Genomic DNA, 18,580 nt, shown 5'->3' with positions numbered 1-18,580 from the left:
AGAGAGACTGGAGCAGCTCACTCCTTCTCTGAGCACCAAGCAGAGCGCATCTATGCCAGCTATTTCCCACAGCTACCAGTGTGTCCATTGCCTGAGGAAGACCAAGGAGAGGTACTCTCCTATCCATGCCAGATTCCTGTAAAGAAGATATATTTTTGGGGTACTTTGGTTTGCCTGTTAGAGCCTCTGAAATATATATCCAGAGGCTCTATGATCACACAGGCAGTAAGCCTCCATGCCACGTCAAGGCACTACCCATGTGGAGGTTAACTATTTTTTTTTTTTATAATACAAACTATTTACAACCTAAATACTAAACTATGAACTATTAAAATACTTAACTTACCTAACCTACCCAATTTTTTTTTTTTTTTTTTTTTTTTTTAAATACATACTATAAACTATTTACACCCTCCCTCTCCTCCTCGGACTTTGGAGAGCACCACCTTTGCCCTCATCCTCAATTTGTTCTCCGGCATTTTGGCCGGGCTCAACAGCCTTTTTCGGATGCGTCAGGCAGCGATGTTGAGGCTGCTTTCGCCGCCGCTCTTCCTTGGAGACACCTGTAAGAACAAGAGCAGGTATGCATAGGGCCATGAATAATTGAAAATTCACAGTGTTGTGGTTGTGATTGTGATGACAAGGTTTGGACCTACTGGTGGGGGTGATGGCGGGGGTTCCGCCAGCTCCTTCTCCTCCAGGCTGGACAAAATGAAGAGCTGGCGCATTTTCCCAGCCAGGGCCACCATTTTGTGGAGCGCATAAAAGCGCTCCTGTGTTGCCACTGAGTGACACATGAAGGAGGCCACCCTCTCTCTGTAGAACTTAGAGTGCAATGAAAATTGTATCAGTATTGATTACATTGACGAGATGGACATTTTCTGTAGGGAGGTTGTTATACTCACGTAGGTGGCCACAGCGCTCCTAATGTCGAGGAGGGAAGGACTCCCCGGCAGTCCCATCTCTCCCCAGGCCCTCCGGACGTACCTCACCATGTCCTTCGCTTGGCCCTTCCCAAAGGAGGAGAAGAGGTACGGGTTGGTGGCTATGGATCTCTTCTTGAGTTCCAGCCACCTCCTACACCACCCGTACTCTTCTCCATCCAGGTATATTTGGGCCAGGCCAAACTTTCTTAGGGTTTTGTGGTCCCTGACCTGACATAGAACAGACAACAGCAAAAAAAATGAATGGTTTTAACCTTAAACATCATAAAACAAATTAATATTTTACACTGAATTTTAGCTTACATTGATGAGGTACCCTGTGCCGTCGTCCCCCAGGGCCTCCTTCACCTCCTTGACCCTCATGCAGGTCAGCACTCCTGTCCTGTGGCCATATATGGAGGCTATGTAGGCCCCGAGGTAACCGAAGAATCGGTAGCGCATCGGCGGGTGGCGGGGAGGGGCTTTCTCAATGTCGTCTGAAATGAGAGAGAAAAAATAGAGAGGTTACATTATATCTGCATAATGATGTAAATGAAAAGAGCAGTGTGTGTGTGTGTGTGTGTGTGTGTGTGTGAGAGAGAGAGAGACACACAGAGGGATGGATAGGGAAACAAAGGATGAGGATGAGTTTACCCAGGAGCTCGGGGATCTTGGCCCGGGCCAAGGACTGGCAGGTCGCCAGGGCTTCCCGGGTCACCAGCCGCTGCTGCTTCTGCTGCTTGACCTCCACCTGGCGACCCAGGACCGTGCGACCTGCCATCCTGAGCACTTTCTTAAGCTCCCTCTGAACTTGCTTGAGTCGGCCCTTTGCCAGTCGGCAGTGGTGAGGGGGGGTGTCCGAGAAGTACTCCAGGAAGCACAGGGCGTGGCCGATGTAGAAGGAGATGGTGGAGGGGGCCAGCCCGAATTTTTTCAACAAAACGGGGTATCTGTGGAAAGAGCAGAGTGGATTTAGTTTCTATCAGTCTTGTAAGTATTGAACTCTGAAAGCAGCAGCTGAGAAATGTAATTACAACTTTATCAGCTGGAGGTTGGCCAGGAACTCCCAGGTCCAGTACCTGACCTCCGTCCAGCCCACCATCATGAATTTTATAAATGCCTTGGCCCTGGAAGCCTTCGTTATTGCATTTTCAGCCATCTTGGGGGTGCCGCCCGAAGGCGGCGTAGTCCTGCATGTATTTGTCTGTACAGATAGAACAAAGATGTGATGAGCATAGCATGACAACCCTCCACACACCTGCACACACAGGAAATGTGTTGTTTCTTACCAATGGAGGGAGGGAAGGACAGCTTCCTCATTTTGGAAGCCTTTGAGCGGCCTCCAAAAATGGGTCCCAGGACCTTCTGGAACGAGGACATGGTGGGCAGCTTAGCTGTAGCATCCTCCTATAACAGAGCAAAGCACAGGAGAGACGTGTAAAATGTATTGTTTAGCTTTGTTATTAAATATAATTTAGCCTCATTCAACAATTCCGCTCTCTAGTCTAACTCACGTGCTCACTGCTGTCCTCCGATGTGTCGCCGTCACTAAGATTGAAGAGGGGCCTGGCGGAGATTCTTTGTCCTCCTGCAACAGACAATGTGGAAGCAACACTTGTCCCTCAGTAACAGTTAATATCAGCTTTAAATGACCTGATCTTTATTATTCTGCCAAATCAAAAGATGTATATGCTACATGTCTGTTAATCTGCCATAATTACCAGGTAATACAACATAGTTACAAGATGGGATACACTGATATAAATGATTTCACTCACATCGGAGTCTGGCTGCTTCTGCTGCTGCCTCGTAGCTTGGAAAGCCAAGCTCCTCCTGGCTGTGGCTTTACCCCCCTTCTTGGGCTGCTGACTCTGTTCTGATCTGATTCTCTGGTCTTCCACACCCATCAGAGGAACGGAAACCTGGGACAGAAACTTTTGTGAAAATGATTCTCTTCTTACCTTCTTCACCTCCTCTCTCTGCTCCTCCTCCTCCTCCTCAGGACTGCTGATGACCTGATGATGAAGAGAGAATGATAGAAATTATGTTTGGTTTGTTTTTCAGTGCTGACACATTGCAAACATGCTCTAATTCTAGTATAATCTAACCACTTTAGCAGGAGATGGAGCGTCCTCCTCCTCCTCCTCCTCCTCGGCCTCACTGTTGCTGCTACTGTCGCTGCTGCTGCGTGGTGCTGCTGCTGCAGCCACTTTAGCCGGAGGCGGCTCGAGTCACACGCGAGCTCCCCCTGAAAAGATGGGAGTGATAGAGAGGAAAAAGAAGAACCAGAGTTTTCAGCGGGCATTCCCGCCGCTCATGTCCGAGATTCGTGCTCTGAACTCGGCCACGGCCCTCCTCTGTTCTTCCCTTGCTCTGCCCCAGAAACTATATCCAAAAACCAATTTGAGTATTGTTTTCTCAGTATTTCAGAAATGAAATTTAACATTTAGTTTTTTGTACAATATCAGGAGAAAAATGTAAAAAAGGATGGAGCATGCAATTTCACTGTGGTAATTATGTATGCATTATTTACTGTTTTAATCTATTTTACCAGATGCCACTGTCATGGTTTTAAAATGTATTACATTTGAGTACTATTTGTTTTTGTTTTGCTTGTCTTTCCTAAGAGAACTTTTGTCTTTACATCAGGAGTAAAATCATTGACACATTTAATTGGAAAGTTGCCAAGACACTTTGGATTTTCTCTAAATATTGCTCCAAAAATTAATGAAACGCTTTGAAATTTCATGTATAGTGAGAATGTTAATTATGACACAGCTTCTGGTTACTTTGTCAACAATAAAACATAGTTTGTCAAATGTGAATTAAATAAAATGTGAATTAAATATGTGTAAAAGGCCAAAAACAGTAACTCTGTTATCATGGAAAATGTCAACTCTGTTACATGTTTCAAAATTTCAACCATTTTGTGCTTTTACTCATGACATGTGGTATCTGGTTTTAAGCTAGCATGTGGAGTTAAACCATGATTTTATGAATTTATCATATTATTTAAAAAAAAATACTATATCATTATTTTGTCAAGTTACTGCAGTTACTGTATGTTTGATGGATTTATAAAAAAAATAAAATGGTTATGAAGTCTTTGTTTAAAACAAATCCAATTTTTGTGCACTTGTGTTTGACATTGTTTCACTTTTAAAAATGTTATTAAAAAACATTTCAGGACACCAAGGCAATGTGGTGCACATTCAGATCTTTGTTTTGAACAAACATTTCATACTTTACAATAAAGTGCGTTTAATTACATTTTCAGAAAATCTCAAACATAAATTGTTTTATTTGTATTATTATCGGGTATTCATTATCATCATGTATGTTTTGTATTAAAAGTATTGTTGATTGACCTATATTTATTATATAATATCTTCAATATCTTCATTCGTCATTTGGTGCGACATTTGGTAAGTGACATGGCTTTCTGGGTACAGTGTCTGGGCATACTTAAAGCGATGTGTCATGACCCGATTCCTAGGCTATGACAAATAAGGAACAGGACACAAAAGATGTTTAGAAAATAATGCATTTATTAAACTAACTAACATACTATTGTATACAATAAAAACTATTTACACTTTGGGCAGCAACACCTTTGCCCTCATCCTCAGTTTGTCCGGGGTTTTGGCAGGGCTCAACACCCTCTTTCGGATGCGGCGGGCAGCGATGTTGAGGCTGCTGCTTCCGCCGCTCTTCCTCGGAGACACCTGTAAGAACAAGAGCAAGTATGCATAAGGCCATGAATAATTGAAAATTCACTGTGTTGTGGTTGTGATTGTGATGACAAGGTTTGGACCTACCAGTGGGGGTGATGGTGGTGGTGCTGCCACCTCCTTCTCCTCCAGGCTGGACAGAATGAACAGCTGGCGCATTTTGCCAGCCAGGGCCACCGTCTTGTGGAGCGCATAAAAGCGCTCCTGTGTGGCCACCGAGTGGCACATGGCCGTTGCCACCCTCTCTCTGTCCTCCCTGGTGTTGCTCTCGAAGTTCTACAAAGAGAAGATGAAAATTGTATCAGTATTGATTACATTGACGAGATGGACATTTTCTGCAGGGAGGTTGTTATACTCACGTAGGTGGCCACAGCGCTCCTTATGTCGAGGAGTGATGGAGTCCCCGGCAGCCCCATCTCCGTCCAGGCCCTACGGACGTACCTCACCATGTCTTTGGCCTGGCCGAGGAAAAGAAGTAGGGGTTGGTGGCCACGCACCTCCTCCTGAGGTCAAGCCACCGCCTACACCACCCGTACTCCTCCCCATCCAGGTATATCTGGGCCAGGCCAAACCTGCGCAGGGTCTTGTGGTCTCTGACCTGACATAGAACAGACAACAGCAAAAAAAATGAATGGTTTTAGCCTTAAACATCATAAAACAAATCAATATTTTACACTGAATTTTAGCTTACATTGATGAGGTAGCCTGTGGCGTCATCCCCGAGGGCCTCCTTCACCTCCTTCACCCTCATGCAGGTGAGGACCCCGGTTCTGTGGCCATATATGGCCGCAATGTAGGCCCCGAGGTACCCGAAGAAGCGGTACCTCGTTGGTGGGTGCCGGGGAGGGGCCTTCTCAATGTCGTCTGAAATGAGAGAGAAAAAATAGAGAGGTTACATTATATCTGCATAATGATGTAAATGAAAAGAGCAGTGTGTGTGTGTGTGTGTGAGAGAGAGAGAGAGAGAGAGAGAGAGAGAGAGAGACACGGGAGAGGGATGGATAGGGAAACAAAGGATGAGGATGAGTTTACCCAGGAGCTCGGGGATCTTGGCCCGGGCCAAGGACTGGCAGGTCGCCAGGGCTTCCCGGGTCACCAGCCGCTGCTGCTTCTGCTGCTTCACCTCCACCTGGCGACCCAGGACGGTGCGACCCGCCATCCTCAGCACCTTTTTCAGCTCCCTCTGGACTTGTTTAAGTTTGCCCTTTGGCAGCCGGCAGTGGTGAGGGGGGGTGTCGAAAAAATACTCGACGAAGCATAGGGCGTGGCCGACGTAGAGGGAGATGGTGGAGGGGGCCAGCCCGAACTTTTTGAGTAAAACCGGGTATCTGTGGAAAGAGCAGAGTGGATTTAGTTTCTATCAGTCTTGTAATTACATTTCTCAGCTGCTGCTTTCAGAGTTCAATACTTACAACTTTATCAGCTGGAGGTTCTCCAGGAACTCCCAGGTCCAGTACCTGACCTCCGTCCAGCCCACCATCATAAACTTGACGAAGGCCTTTGCCCGGGAAGCCTTCGAAATGGCATTTTCCGCCATCATGACTGTGCCGCCCCACACAGTCAAAAAGGCGGAGTAATCCTCCATGTATTTGTCTGTACAGATGGAGGGAGGGAAGGACAGCTTCCTCATTTTGGAGGCCTTTGAGCGGCCTCCAAAAATGGGTCCCAGGACCTTCTCGAAGGAGGACATGGTGGGCAGCTTAGCTGCAGAACCCTCCTATAACAGAGCAAAGCACAGGAGAGACGTTTAAAATGTATTGTTTAGCTTTGTTATTAAATATAATTTAGCCTCATTCAACAATTCCGCTCGCTAGTCTAACTCACGTCCTCGCTGCTGTCCTCCTCGGAGGTGTCGGCCTCGCTTATGTTGGCCACAATCTCCGCCAGGCCCCTCTTCATAGCCTCTTCATCCTCCTGCAACAGACAATGTGGAAGCAACACTTGTCCCTCAGTAACAGTTAATATCATCTTTTGATTTGGCAGAATATTAAAGATCAGGTCATTTAAAGCTGTCTTTTGCAAATGTATATGCTACATGTCTGTTGTATTACCTGGTAATTATGGCAGATTAACATAGTTACAAGATGGGATACACTGATATAAATTATTTCACTCACATCGGAGTCTGGCTGCTTCTGCCTCGCAGCTTGGAAAGCCAACCTCCTCCTGGCTGTGGCTTTCCCCCCCTTCTTGGGCTGCTGACTCTGGTCTTCCACACCCATCAGAGAATCAGATCAGAACAGAGGAACGGAAACCTGGGACAGAAACTTTTGTGAAAATGATTCTCTTCTTACCTTCTTCTCTTCCTCTCTTCCTCTCTCTCTGCTCCTCCTCCTCCTCAGGACTGCTGAGGACCTGATGATGAAGAGAGAATGATAGCACTGAAAAACAAACCAAACATAATTTCTGACACATTTAATGCAAACATGCTCTAATTCTAGTATAATCTAACCACTTTAGCAGGAGGTGGAGCGTCCTCCTCCTCCGCCGCACTGCTGCTGCTACTGTCGCTGCTGCTGCTGCGTGGTGGTGGTGCTGCTGCTGCTGCTACTGTCGCTGCTGCTGCTGTCGCTGCTGCGTGGTGGTGGTGCTGCTGCTGCTGCTGCTGCTGCAACAACTTTAGCAGGAGGTGCAGCGTCCTCCTCCTCCTCATTCTCACTGCTGCTGCTGCTGCCGCCGCCGCTACTACAGCTTTCAGTTGCCTGGATACACACTGATAATCAGTATTGATGTGGAATGTGTTCTCTTTTTATCTGTTCAGCTGTTTTTGTTTAATATCAGCAAAACATGCTCCACACAGTGGTGTTGTAGACGCTAACCTGCAGCGTTGTTGGAGGGGCCACTGGCCTCAGGCGGCAGCAGGTGAGGTTAATTTATGATGACTTACATTTGATCACAGCATTGTATCCAATGTATTTGAAATTCACTTACACGGAGGGCTGCAATGGAGGCCCGGAGCTCCTTGTTCTCCTTCTCCAGCTCCAGGACTCTCCTCCTGAGGCTCTTGCAGTCAGGCAGCTGGCGAGAGAGGAGTTTGACCAGCACCGACCTCCTTCTCCCTCTCCTCCTGCTCCCTCTCCTCCTCCTCCAAGTCCAGGATGGATTTGGCGGGTTCGGCTTGGTGGCCCTGAGGTCCCTCAAACGCTTGAGAGCTGCAGTTCTCTTCGCAGCCTCCAGAATCCTCTGGAGGCCTGCAGCTCTCATCTCATGACGGTGGCTCTTTATGTGTCTCTCCAGCCGGGGACAAAACGTCGTCTGGCAGCCTGGCACAGGGCAGGGTCCTGAGCCCAGGTTTACTCTCAACTTTGTGAAGGTAAAGACGAAAAATGAAGGCGTTTGTCCCATTTGTGGCCAAACAACTCCAATCTTCTCCTGTCTGAGCCTATATAAAAAAATAAGAAGTACAGTCGCTTTGATGTGATCAAAGACATCAAAGCAATCAACCGCTTTGATGTGTCATCGAGGGGCGGAGCCTATTTTTTTCCATCAAAATAAGCCTTACTAACCTTAACCTAAAATCTAATTTCCGATCAACCCTGACCCCTCAGGGGCAATAAGTGAAGGTCCCACAGATCTAGCTTCTAGGGCATATTATCCTGAATAAGAGTGTCAGGGGCAATGAGTGATAACTCATTAAAGTTTCAGACTTACAAAGCGTTGATATGTTTGAGTTAATTATGAAAAAAGACACAGGGACACAATCAATAAACATGAATTTCATTTTAATCCAAATTTCTGAGATAGGGACAATTTATGTTGAAAATATGATACATTTCTGGGGCCACCCTGGGAAAACTACTGGGCCGATCGGAACCAAATTCACATCACAGACATTGAATATGTTGTTCCTTGGTCTGAGATATGATATGAAATGATAATATTCCGGGGTCCGCCCTCTGATTGATTGACTGCTGACCTGGTGCCCCGGTCAAGATGTATTGTTGACGTGAAGTAGTTTTAGGCTGCATGAAATGCGTATTGTGTTTAATTTTGAAAGGGGGAGGAATTGATTATATTGATCCTGTGTCTGATTTCCTGTCTGGTGCAATCACCTCTGTTGAGCTTGACGCGGTTTAGCAATGGCTCTTTAACACTTTAATTGTATTTACATGGTAAATGGGGTGCACTTATATAGCGCTTTTATCCAAAGCGCTTTACACTACACACTATGCTCATTCTCCCGTTCACACGTAGTAGTTATTATGAAGTATTCATAATGGTGGCACCTGCCACCATTGGGAATTCATTCACACACCGATGAACGCAGCATCAGGAGCAATTTGGGGTTCAGTATCTTGCGCAAGGATACTTCGACATGTAGGCTGCCATGGTCAGGGATCGAACCACCAACCCTCCGATCAGAAGATGACCCGCTCTACCAACTGAGCCACAGCCGCATATGGAAGACGACTGTTGAAGTGGAACAGCATACAATCTTTCTATGAGGATAGATGGTCAGATGAACTGATCTTCCACGTCGGAGAAGCAAAGTAAGATGTTTGTTGTTGTTGTTGACTTTATACACAGTTTATCACGGGATCTTGCGATCTCCCATACGTTGAGGGTTATCGCGTGTTCTCGTTATCTCGTGTGTATACAGCTGGCTCGCTACGCTACCGTTAGGCGCCCGTTGGGAATTGACACCGGGCAAAGGATGGAGCATATATATATATATATATATACATATACATATACATATATATGTATATGCATACATACATACATATGTATATATATATATATATATATATACATACATATGTATATATATATATATATATACATACATATATATATATATATATATATATATACACGTGTAAAAATATGCATATGTTTAATGTGTAATGTTTTGGTGTTGTTAATGTGTTTCCTTTAACACTAAACAGAACTGCTATACAATAACCACAAATTAAAGTTATGAAGTCATTTTAGTATCCAGGAAATCATGAACAATTGAGTCACGTTTAAAACGTGATTGCTCAGAGAAACGCCCCTTTCTGTTTGCCGGCCAAGTGGGTGAAACGCTAACTCAGAGCTCAGACACAGAAAGAAACAAAGAAAAATAGAGAGTTACTGTAATATACAGTTTTATAGATAAAGACCTTAATACACCAACAGTAATCCTTCGAAGTGAAGCAAAGTAAGTAAATATCGCTAGGTGTTATCATGCTGTGTCCGCTAGCTCCTCTTTGAATGGTATTGTGTGTTTCTAGTGTTTAGTTATTGTACATGAGTGGTTTGTGTGGTGTTGTATGTGGTCATTTTAGGTGAGTTAGGTAGGTAGTTAGTTGTTAGGTGAAAACAAAGGGAGCTCCGGCTTTTGTTTGTTTCGTTGTTAGCTAGCGCGATGCAGCGAGTTAGCTGTTAGCTTATTGTTTACGGTCTGGTAGACTGTGTGTGTGTGGGTGTGTTCTGAGTCTGTGTGTGTGAAGAAATGCTTTATGAAATGGTTGAGCATGTTGTTACTGATATGTAGCAGGAGGATTGTAGCTAGTAGTTAGCGTGTAGTTGTTTGTTCGAAATGCTCTTCTAATCGTGTTTGTGGTCGGTATGTTCACGATGTAGCTCTTTGTTGTTATTGTATGTAGCACAGCTAAGATAGTTAGCTAGTAGATAGCTGACAAAGTTGCTTTGTTAGACGTGTTTCTAATAAAACGGCGTCGTATATAGAGTTCAAGTAAACGATGCCATTATATTACAACTTTCTGATATTACATCTAAAGTGTTCCATTCTTGAAATGTACTTCAGTTACATTGTAGAAGTTCTCAGGTGTTTTTTCATGGAGTTTTCACAGTGGAAAATATTCGTATAATGTTTTTGGATCTGTACGGTTATGGAAATTGTAGACAGTGGCCTTTTTAGAGGAGAAAATATAATTTCTCTGGGGTAGTTATTAAATATCAAAGTATGTATTTGTATATGTATGTATGTGTTAAACGAAGTATTGTTAGATGTTTGTAGGAAAATGACAGTTTTTTCACACAGGCTTGTGTTGAAAGAAATGTTCTGTTAAATACAAAATGGCATATTTGAGTTATTGTATGGTGAACGTCTTTGCTTGTGTGTGGGCTGTGTGTAAACCTGTCTATTGTTGTGTGTCTGTCATCATGACCATGTTTGATTGTTGGGTGAACATTTGTACAACAGTCTTTGAAGATGATGTTACCAATGTTGTCCGCAATCATTGATTGAGAGAAGTAATTTCCAGAGCTGCTCACTGACACTGTGTGGACTGGCTGTGTGTTTGGACCCTCGACTTCCCTCTTCTGTCTTCTTCAGGTGGCATATTTTCATATGTCGCCACAGGGATTTTCTTTGAGGACATGCATTGTATTCATTGTGAGGCTTATCTTAGAGGCCTGAACTGAAAGCTTTGGTTGCTGACGGGGTATCACGGTTCCTTTTCCCCTTTCGATGACATCATTATTGTGGATGCGGTTCCCCTTATTTCTTAATAGAGCCAGCTGAATTCTTGGCTCTTTAGAGCCTTGAGGAGATGCCACGGCTCTAGCCACGTCTGGTTTGTCTTTATGTTTGGCCTCTAAATGACCAGCCACTTTCCTCAATGGTTTTGAACAAAATACACAATAAAAACTTTTGTTATACAGTCGTCTACCATCATCATTTTCTTTTAACTCCATAACCGTCACACAATGGTCTGATGAGCTGCTCTCGGTTTGTCAGATACTTACCAAGCATCAAACAGTTGGTCTCAAAGGGCTTCACATGGCATCATACCAACATCCTCTGTCTCAAGTGTGTAGCATGACTCACTGCTGTATCCTTCTGATGATGGAGAACCACGCTCCTCTTCCTCTCCTCTTCCTCTCCTGCCTGCGCTGCCTCATAGCGCTTCTCACAAATATCATGGTGTGCTTTCAGCTTCTGTATGTAATGCATACGGCGACTTTTTGCCTGTGAAACATTGTGAAAAACATTCTCAATGTTAGTTAACAACGTGTCAGGAGTCTGAGGACCAGCAGCATGCAGCAACTGGGTCCTGAGGACCAGCAGCATGCAGCAACTGGGTCCTGAGGACCAGCAGCATGCAGCAACTGGGTCCTCAGCTCCATCGCCAGGCCCCGGCCAGGCATCACATCATGCCACAGGAGAGGGAGCCCTCAAAGACATCTACCATAGCACGTAGATGGGAATCACAGACAACAAGAACAAACTGGAACAAAGATTGGATTGTTTTAGAATAAAAATCACTGATTATGAGAAAATCGTATTATTATTTGTATCATTATTATTATCTTATTATTATCTTACCTTCTTGTCAGAGGATTCGCACGGCAGCACAAGCGTCCAACGTCACACAGCATGGCGCTGCCCGGTGCCGTGCTCTATTAATAAACAGAAAAATAACACACCAAGATACACATATTAATGAAGCCTTTCAAATCATCATCACAAATCATGTCAACACACCTTGCCACTAGGAAAATATAAACACCATACACATAAAAGGAACAGATTTACATACGTGTAACTGGTATTGGCAGGCTACTGTGGTTCCACGTCAACCTGTCGCCGATCTGCCAGACGCCGCTTGGCTGCCTCAGAACGATAAAAGACTTGCCCCGTGGCATCTAATAACATGAAGACAACTGATTATTATTAACATTACAACTCATCTTTAGCTTACAATAATTGGATAAAATACATCTTAAACACCAATTAAAAGCAACCAGTGATGGAAGAAGAATTAAGATCAATAATAATTATAACTTTATTTATATAGCACCTTTAAAAACAGCATTCTGTCAGACACCAAACAGGACGAGGACCACAAGAGCGTCACGTTAAACAGTTTATTGAAGGATTTGGGGAAAGGGAGTGTATGGGTGTGTGTCCAGAGCCGTGAGGCGTCTCACTGAGATGGCAGGGTGGGTTCCAGAGCACACTCGCTGATTGTCCGGAGTCACGGGGCAGAAGATGAAAAACGTAGTTGAGCAGGTCCGATATCACAGGTAGGAGTCAGAGGCGTATGAAGACAGGCAGGGTAACTGGTACTGGTTTGCAGACGATCTGACACGGAGGTACTGAAAGCCAGGGCTTATATACAGAGGGTGATGAGCAGGGAATGCAGTGCAGCTGGCAGGTTAATTAGTGCAGGAGTAGATACAGGTGTGGCTGATCAGACAGAGCTGAGACTGGAGCAGCAGCAATTAGTGCTGTTAACAGGGCAGAGAGAGAAAGCTCATGACACATTCACAAAGTGCTTTGACAGAACAAGCATAAATAAAACTCATAAAAAAATAAGAAACCACGTGACACGTGAGCTTGTAGAGCGGCTATTTGGGTCATAAAAATATGTTTTAAGTAAAACTTGTATTGTATGATCACAAAGTTATCCTAATGCTGTATTTTTGGTTCTGAACTTCGCCAAATCTGATCAGGTAATGATTAAAACTTTTGAACTCTGGCCCAGGGGATTATGTAATAATTATAACAAGCCTACCCATAGGGTGGTGGGCCAGCAGTGTTCTGGCCTGTTGCATGTCCCCCGTCAGGTGATGGATTCAGCTCTGGGACTTTCTCGCCATGTTCAGACAGTGGGCTCCTATCCACGATAATGGTGTCAGACCCTGATGTTGAGTCTGAGGGCTCGTCACCTTTTAGCATATTTAAAAAGGACTCCTGTTGAGTTGGCTGGCCCTTTGGCACCTTAACTTGATCTTCCCCTGAAATATATTCAACAGTGGCCCTTTAAAATGTACCATCTGACCACTTTGCTACCACAGGATCTCCTGACATAAGATCTTGCAGCTGCACAGTAGCCTCATCTCTTGCCAAAATGTCTGAATCTCTAAAGATTTTTTCCAGTGCAACCATCCTCCCATCTGAGGAACGCAAAACACCCTGAGAGAGAGAGTGCAAGAGAGAAAATGTTTAACAATTTCCATTTGGGCTCAACAATTTAGAATGGTATTTTTAGACCTCATCTGGACCATAATGTTATGATTATCCCCATCCCCATCTCTATTTGCAACATAAAGCATACAGCATACGTAAAGGAAACTATACCAGTTCAGAGTATAAACTGAATATTTACCAGATTGCTCATTTGGGGGAGGGGAGCTCTGCAGGTCCTTCATCTTCTGTGTGGGAAACCGTATCCTCTTTTTTGCCATCATTTTCTTTTTGTTCATCCTGTTAATGAAAAAATACATTTTGGATCATTAGGTATAATATAAATAGACACCTCAATCAGATGCAGTTAGTTAAGGTTAGCACAAGACTCTCCATTAAGTTAGCAAACATTACGTTATGTTGCCATTAACAAACTCATGATGACGCAGTAAAAGCGTAATTCATATAGCTTCTGAAGTTAAATCAAGTTTCTGTGTTTCATATGATTTGCGAGCATTTTCCTGGCAAACACTAAAATAAAAATAAGTTGAGACATAGTGTTGACTGCACAGCTTGGAGTTAGCCATTAGCTGCCATGTTTTGTTATTGCAGCTAGCCAACCATACCCAGGGTTCGTACACTTTTTAGCAATGGTTTTCCATAACTTTTCAATGACCTCTCAACAAAAAATTAACGCATTTCAGTCGGACCACTGTAGTCGGTGCCTCTAAATCAAACCACAGACACATTTTGATACACCCTGCTATGTTTTAATTGCAACTTGAATTCTTATTAACACACAATATTAATGCATAAGAATTCAGCACCAAATGCAGCCATCACATTTAAATGCTCAACCAAAACTGTTTACAGGAGGAGGATTTTAAACTGCTAAAACAAAATTGAAAGGACAAAAAAATGCAATAGATACAATAGAACAGCTAAGTTTTTCTTTACTCTCTAAAATAATCAAGCATCTACACAACTTTTCATTACATAACTTTTCATTACATGTTTTTATTTTCCTTATTATTTCAAGTAAACCTTTTATATATTCTGACTGCTGAGAGGACCTTCACAGCTTCTCTCAGCCTGTTAGCTATTAACAGCCCGTGGCTCACTCACGAAACTAACAGTTAGCTCTGTAGCAGTACAGTGTGTATGTACTTAGCGATCTCTGTTTGTTAGCTACAGTTAGCTATGTTGGTTAATTCATGATCACTATGTTTATTATTATAATTAACCATGCTGCTTTGTTTATGATCAGCTGCTGACATTGTGCACAGTTAATGACGGCGGCCACAGTTGAGTCTCCCGTGTTGATCACGGTCAAAGCTGTTGCTAGGCGATTAAGCTACAATACGACGAACTGTCCCTGAAGGCAACACGCATCAGCGGTTTTACATGAATTTACCTCTAAAACAACTCCGTCTGGTAACGTTCTGTTATTATCTCATAGCGTGGTGAATGTGCAGGTCACAACGTGTCCACCAGAGTTTAATGAGTGAACCAAGAAATCCAATTAGCCTCCTAGCATAGCTCTTAGCAGCTCACGGCTCTGCTCCGCTGTTCTAAAAAATAGCTGGCACCGACAATTAAAGGTAACAAACGTACTCCTAAAACTACAGTATAGGGATTATTATATTATTTTTAATAGGCCTATTTTACACATTCTAAATATTATCCAGCAATATTTCAATGACTTTTCCAAAACCTTACAGAGGATTTTATTTTTCAATAACTTTTCAAGGACCTAGAAATTGCATTTTCAATTTCGATAACTTTTCCAGATTTTTCATGACCATACGAACCCTGCATACCATTTCCACCAGTCTGAATAAAAATGCATTGCGGAGTTTATTGTTGGACGCCATTAACGTGACCTAATTCCACCTTCCAACAGACCACTCCATCTCACAAGTTAAATATTTCACCTTGTGTCAAAATGTTTTTTATTCAACTCTTCACAACGTTACGGTCGACAAACTAATGAAACATTAAATTAAGATTCTTACCTCTTTAAGTCTCCGCGTGGCTGGGGCATCACTTGCATCAGCAGCGGCTGAGGGAGACTTCTGTTTTTTTCCAAACTCTTATGTTCCAGCCGATTCCTGCTTCAGGCGCTTCTTATCTTGCCGTGAGTGCAAAGGTCTTCTTCTTCTTCTTCTTCTTTTTGTTTTTCGGCGGTTGCCATCCAGCAATAGGTGCATTACCGCCCTTAGACATATGCTAACGCCCCTTCTTCTCTGGAGGATATCCTGTCTTCGTGCTCATTTGGCGGGCAGAACTGACTCGATTCCATTTGGAAGAAACAGCACAGGGTCCAGTCAAGAATAACGACTAAAAGTAAGTAATAGCGTAATAGTTTTTGTTTTGCGAATTAACGGACTATATTATAGTTAAATGCTGCATTCAATGGCGTACCACCTAGCTCATACATGTATGTCTATATATATATATATATATATATATATATGGTTACGAATTTCATACACTTCAAACTCAGACTTCAGACTTCCGGTTAACCCATGCTCGAGATTGAACGGAGCAATTTACTATGCGTCTGTTGCTGTCAAAAATACCCTCAAACTCGAAAACTTTAATGTGAAAACTCAGAAGAGCAAGGCATGCGTGGGGGGAAACAAAAAAGAGACGATACGAACCGGAGAGGGAAGGTAACTGATCAATTAAAGTTCAACAAAAAACAAATGGAGCCGACTGACGAAGAAAATGGCGAACTGCTAGCTAGCAAAGAAGGAGGTGGATCTACAGACAAGCTGTTTCAGGAACTGTCAACTATCTCGAACAATATCCGTGACTTCAAAAATGACGTTCACTTAGCCATCTCCGAACTCAAGGAAGATTTAAAGAAAGACTTCAAGGACGAGCTAGCAACGCTGAGACACGAGCTAAACGAGAAGCTAACTGAAGTCGGGACCAGGCTCCAGGGTCACGACCAGGCGATCACCGATGCGGAGGAGCGCATTTCGGTCATGGAAACAAGCAGCGCTGCTACGAAAGATGCCCTGCTGAGCTTGCTGAAAGAGCAACGCAGGCTGCAAGAAAAAGTCACTGATTTGGAGAGCAGGTCCAGGAGGAACAACATCCGAGTTTACGGTGTACCGGAGGGCTCGGAGGGCGACTCGATGATAACGTTTATGGAAAACCTGCTGACCACGGAGCTGACTCTCCCCGACGGTATGTCTCTGCAAATTCAGCGGGCTCATAGAGCTTTGGCCCAGAAGCCGGGACCTGATGCTACACCTCGGTCCATTGTGATAAATTTCCAGCAGCATGTTGTCAAGGAAACTGTATTGAAATTGGCTTGGAAAAAGAAAATGCATCTTAACAACAAACCGTATGCATAATCATGGTCAAAGAAAATCGAAGTGATGGAAAAACGCAGAGCCTACGGGGGAATTAAAAAAGCGCTGAAAGAAAAGGGCATTCGTTTCCAAACTCCCTTCACAAGGATCCGGATCCACTGGAGCACCGGCCCACGGACCTACGAGGACGCACACCAAGCTACACGGGAGCTGCGAGCACGGGGGATGGAGGGGCCCGCTGTCAGAGAGGACCCGTCCTCCAACCTAGAGGAGAGGATACGGAACGCGTTCCCGTGGCAACAGGCGGCCGACGGAGAAAAAACTAATGGGGGCACGAGTGAAAGAAAAGCTTCAGGAGTTTAGAAGATAATTCCCATTGTTGAAAGCACTAAAATCTGTGCAGATCAGAGAGGACGGGAAAATAAGGGAGGTGAACTGTTCTTTTTTACTCTCTCTCTCTCTTTATTTTAAAATATTATCTGTTGAAATTACCATAATTCATCGACTGAACGGAAAAATAGTGTTGGACTTATTAGTGGACATGGAGCACACCAGCTGGTCAGCCACCACACCACTAAGGGGGGCCCCAACCATCCAGGAGGGGTTTTTCCCTCCACCCACCAACAGGGACCATAGAGGGACAAAGGTTCCTCAGCTACAGGGAGTTCTTGCATTTATTATCTCTGTTATGATGAGTGTAAATGCTTGTTCTTGTTCTATGTTCAAAACAGGGGAGATTTTTTATTTATGTATTTCTTAATTTCTTCAGGGAAAATCTTATTTTGTTGAGGTTATGGCATCATACGACTCTAGATGTAAGTGGGTATGTACAGGGATCAGATAATGAAAGTAGTCTCTCTTAATGTGAACGGGCTTCGTAGCCCAGTCAAGCAGAGCAAAATCCTTAAACTAAAAAGAGAAAATATAGATATTGCATTTTTGCAAGAAACCCACCTGATGGAAGCTGAACATGAAAAACTTAAAAGACAGGGCTTTAAATACGTCTTCTCCTCCTCAAATAGATCTAAACATCCTAGGGGAGTAGTAATACTAATCTCAGGAAGGGTGGCAAAGTTGATGGATTTACTCTATACAATGTGTACATCCCTCCTGGTTCAGAACCAAATTTCTATACCCAAGTAATTGAAAGGATCGCAATTGAAGCACATGGGACTTTAATATGTGCAGGTGATTTTAATACTATGCTTAACCCAAACCTTGATTCAACTGGGGTAAGAATATCTCGCCCCCAAAAAATAACATAGTCCTATTTCTGATAGTAGTGAATTCATTTTCTAATTGATATCTGGAGACACCTAAATCCATCAGTCAAAGACTATACCTTCTATTCACCCCCACACCAAACATATTCTAGGATTGATTACTTTTGTACTTTGCTACTGTCTGTTCCAAATATTAAAGACTGCCATATTAAAGACTGCCATATTGGAGCAATGGACCTTTCAGATCACTGCCCACTCTATCTGTCCCTAAAAATGACCTGTAGGAGGAAGCTTACACACTGGAAACTAAATCCTAGTGTACTCAACAACAACAGGACATGTTGTTTGTTGCGAAAGAAATTAAAGAATATTTGGAGTTTAATGATAATGGGGAGGTTTCTCCACCCATACTCTGGGATGACATCTTTTCTTAAGAAACAAAGAGAAACAAAAATTAAGACCCTCCAAACTGAACTCAAAAACATAGAATCTGAACATAAAGAATCACCAGACCCAA

General features: G+C 43.5%; 1 protein-coding gene and 3 long non-coding RNA genes across 4 annotated transcripts; all 4 read right to left on the bottom strand.

Annotated features, from left to right (window-relative positions):
* Positions 1 to 2,102: 2,102 nt before the first annotated feature.
* Positions 2,103 to 2,759, bottom strand: LOC131967997 (uncharacterized). Its single transcript, XR_009394020.1, has 3 exons — positions 2,702 to 2,759; positions 2,438 to 2,511; positions 2,103 to 2,330 (listed from the first exon to the last, which is right to left on the bottom strand). It is a non-coding gene; the product is annotated as an uncharacterized LOC131967997 (long non-coding RNA).
* A 2,337-nt stretch (positions 2,760 to 5,096) lies between these two features.
* On the bottom strand, positions 5,097 to 6,284 carry LOC131967980 (uncharacterized). The gene is made up of 4 exons (XM_059328731.1): positions 6,067 to 6,284; positions 5,687 to 5,982; positions 5,346 to 5,518; positions 5,097 to 5,252 (listed from the first exon to the last, which is right to left on the bottom strand). Exons 1-4 carry the CDS (start codon positions 6,282 to 6,284, stop codon positions 5,097 to 5,099), a joined length of 843 nt encoding a protein of 280 aa, XP_059184714.1.
* A 2-nt stretch (positions 6,285 to 6,286) lies between these two features.
* Positions 6,287 to 6,834, bottom strand: LOC131967994 (uncharacterized). Its single transcript, XR_009394016.1, has 3 exons — positions 6,772 to 6,834; positions 6,479 to 6,568; positions 6,287 to 6,371 (listed from the first exon to the last, which is right to left on the bottom strand). It is a non-coding gene; the product is annotated as an uncharacterized LOC131967994 (long non-coding RNA).
* A 942-nt stretch (positions 6,835 to 7,776) lies between these two features.
* On the bottom strand, positions 7,777 to 12,653 carry LOC131967995 (uncharacterized). Its single transcript, XR_009394017.1, has 5 exons — positions 12,536 to 12,653; positions 12,145 to 12,250; positions 11,931 to 12,004; positions 11,351 to 11,573; positions 7,777 to 8,036 (listed from the first exon to the last, which is right to left on the bottom strand). It is a non-coding gene; the product is annotated as an uncharacterized LOC131967995 (long non-coding RNA).
* Between the last annotated feature and the right edge of the window lie 5,927 nt (positions 12,654 to 18,580).

The sequence above is a fragment of the Centropristis striata genome, unplaced genomic scaffold (genome assembly GCF_030273125.1).
Source record: "Centropristis striata isolate RG_2023a ecotype Rhode Island unplaced genomic scaffold, C.striata_1.0 Scaffold_27, whole genome shotgun sequence".
NCBI lineage: Eukaryota > Metazoa > Chordata > Actinopteri > Perciformes > Serranidae > Centropristis > Centropristis striata.
The sequence above is the reverse complement of the archived record's forward strand: the minus strand, read 5'-3'. Positions and strand labels throughout refer to the sequence as shown.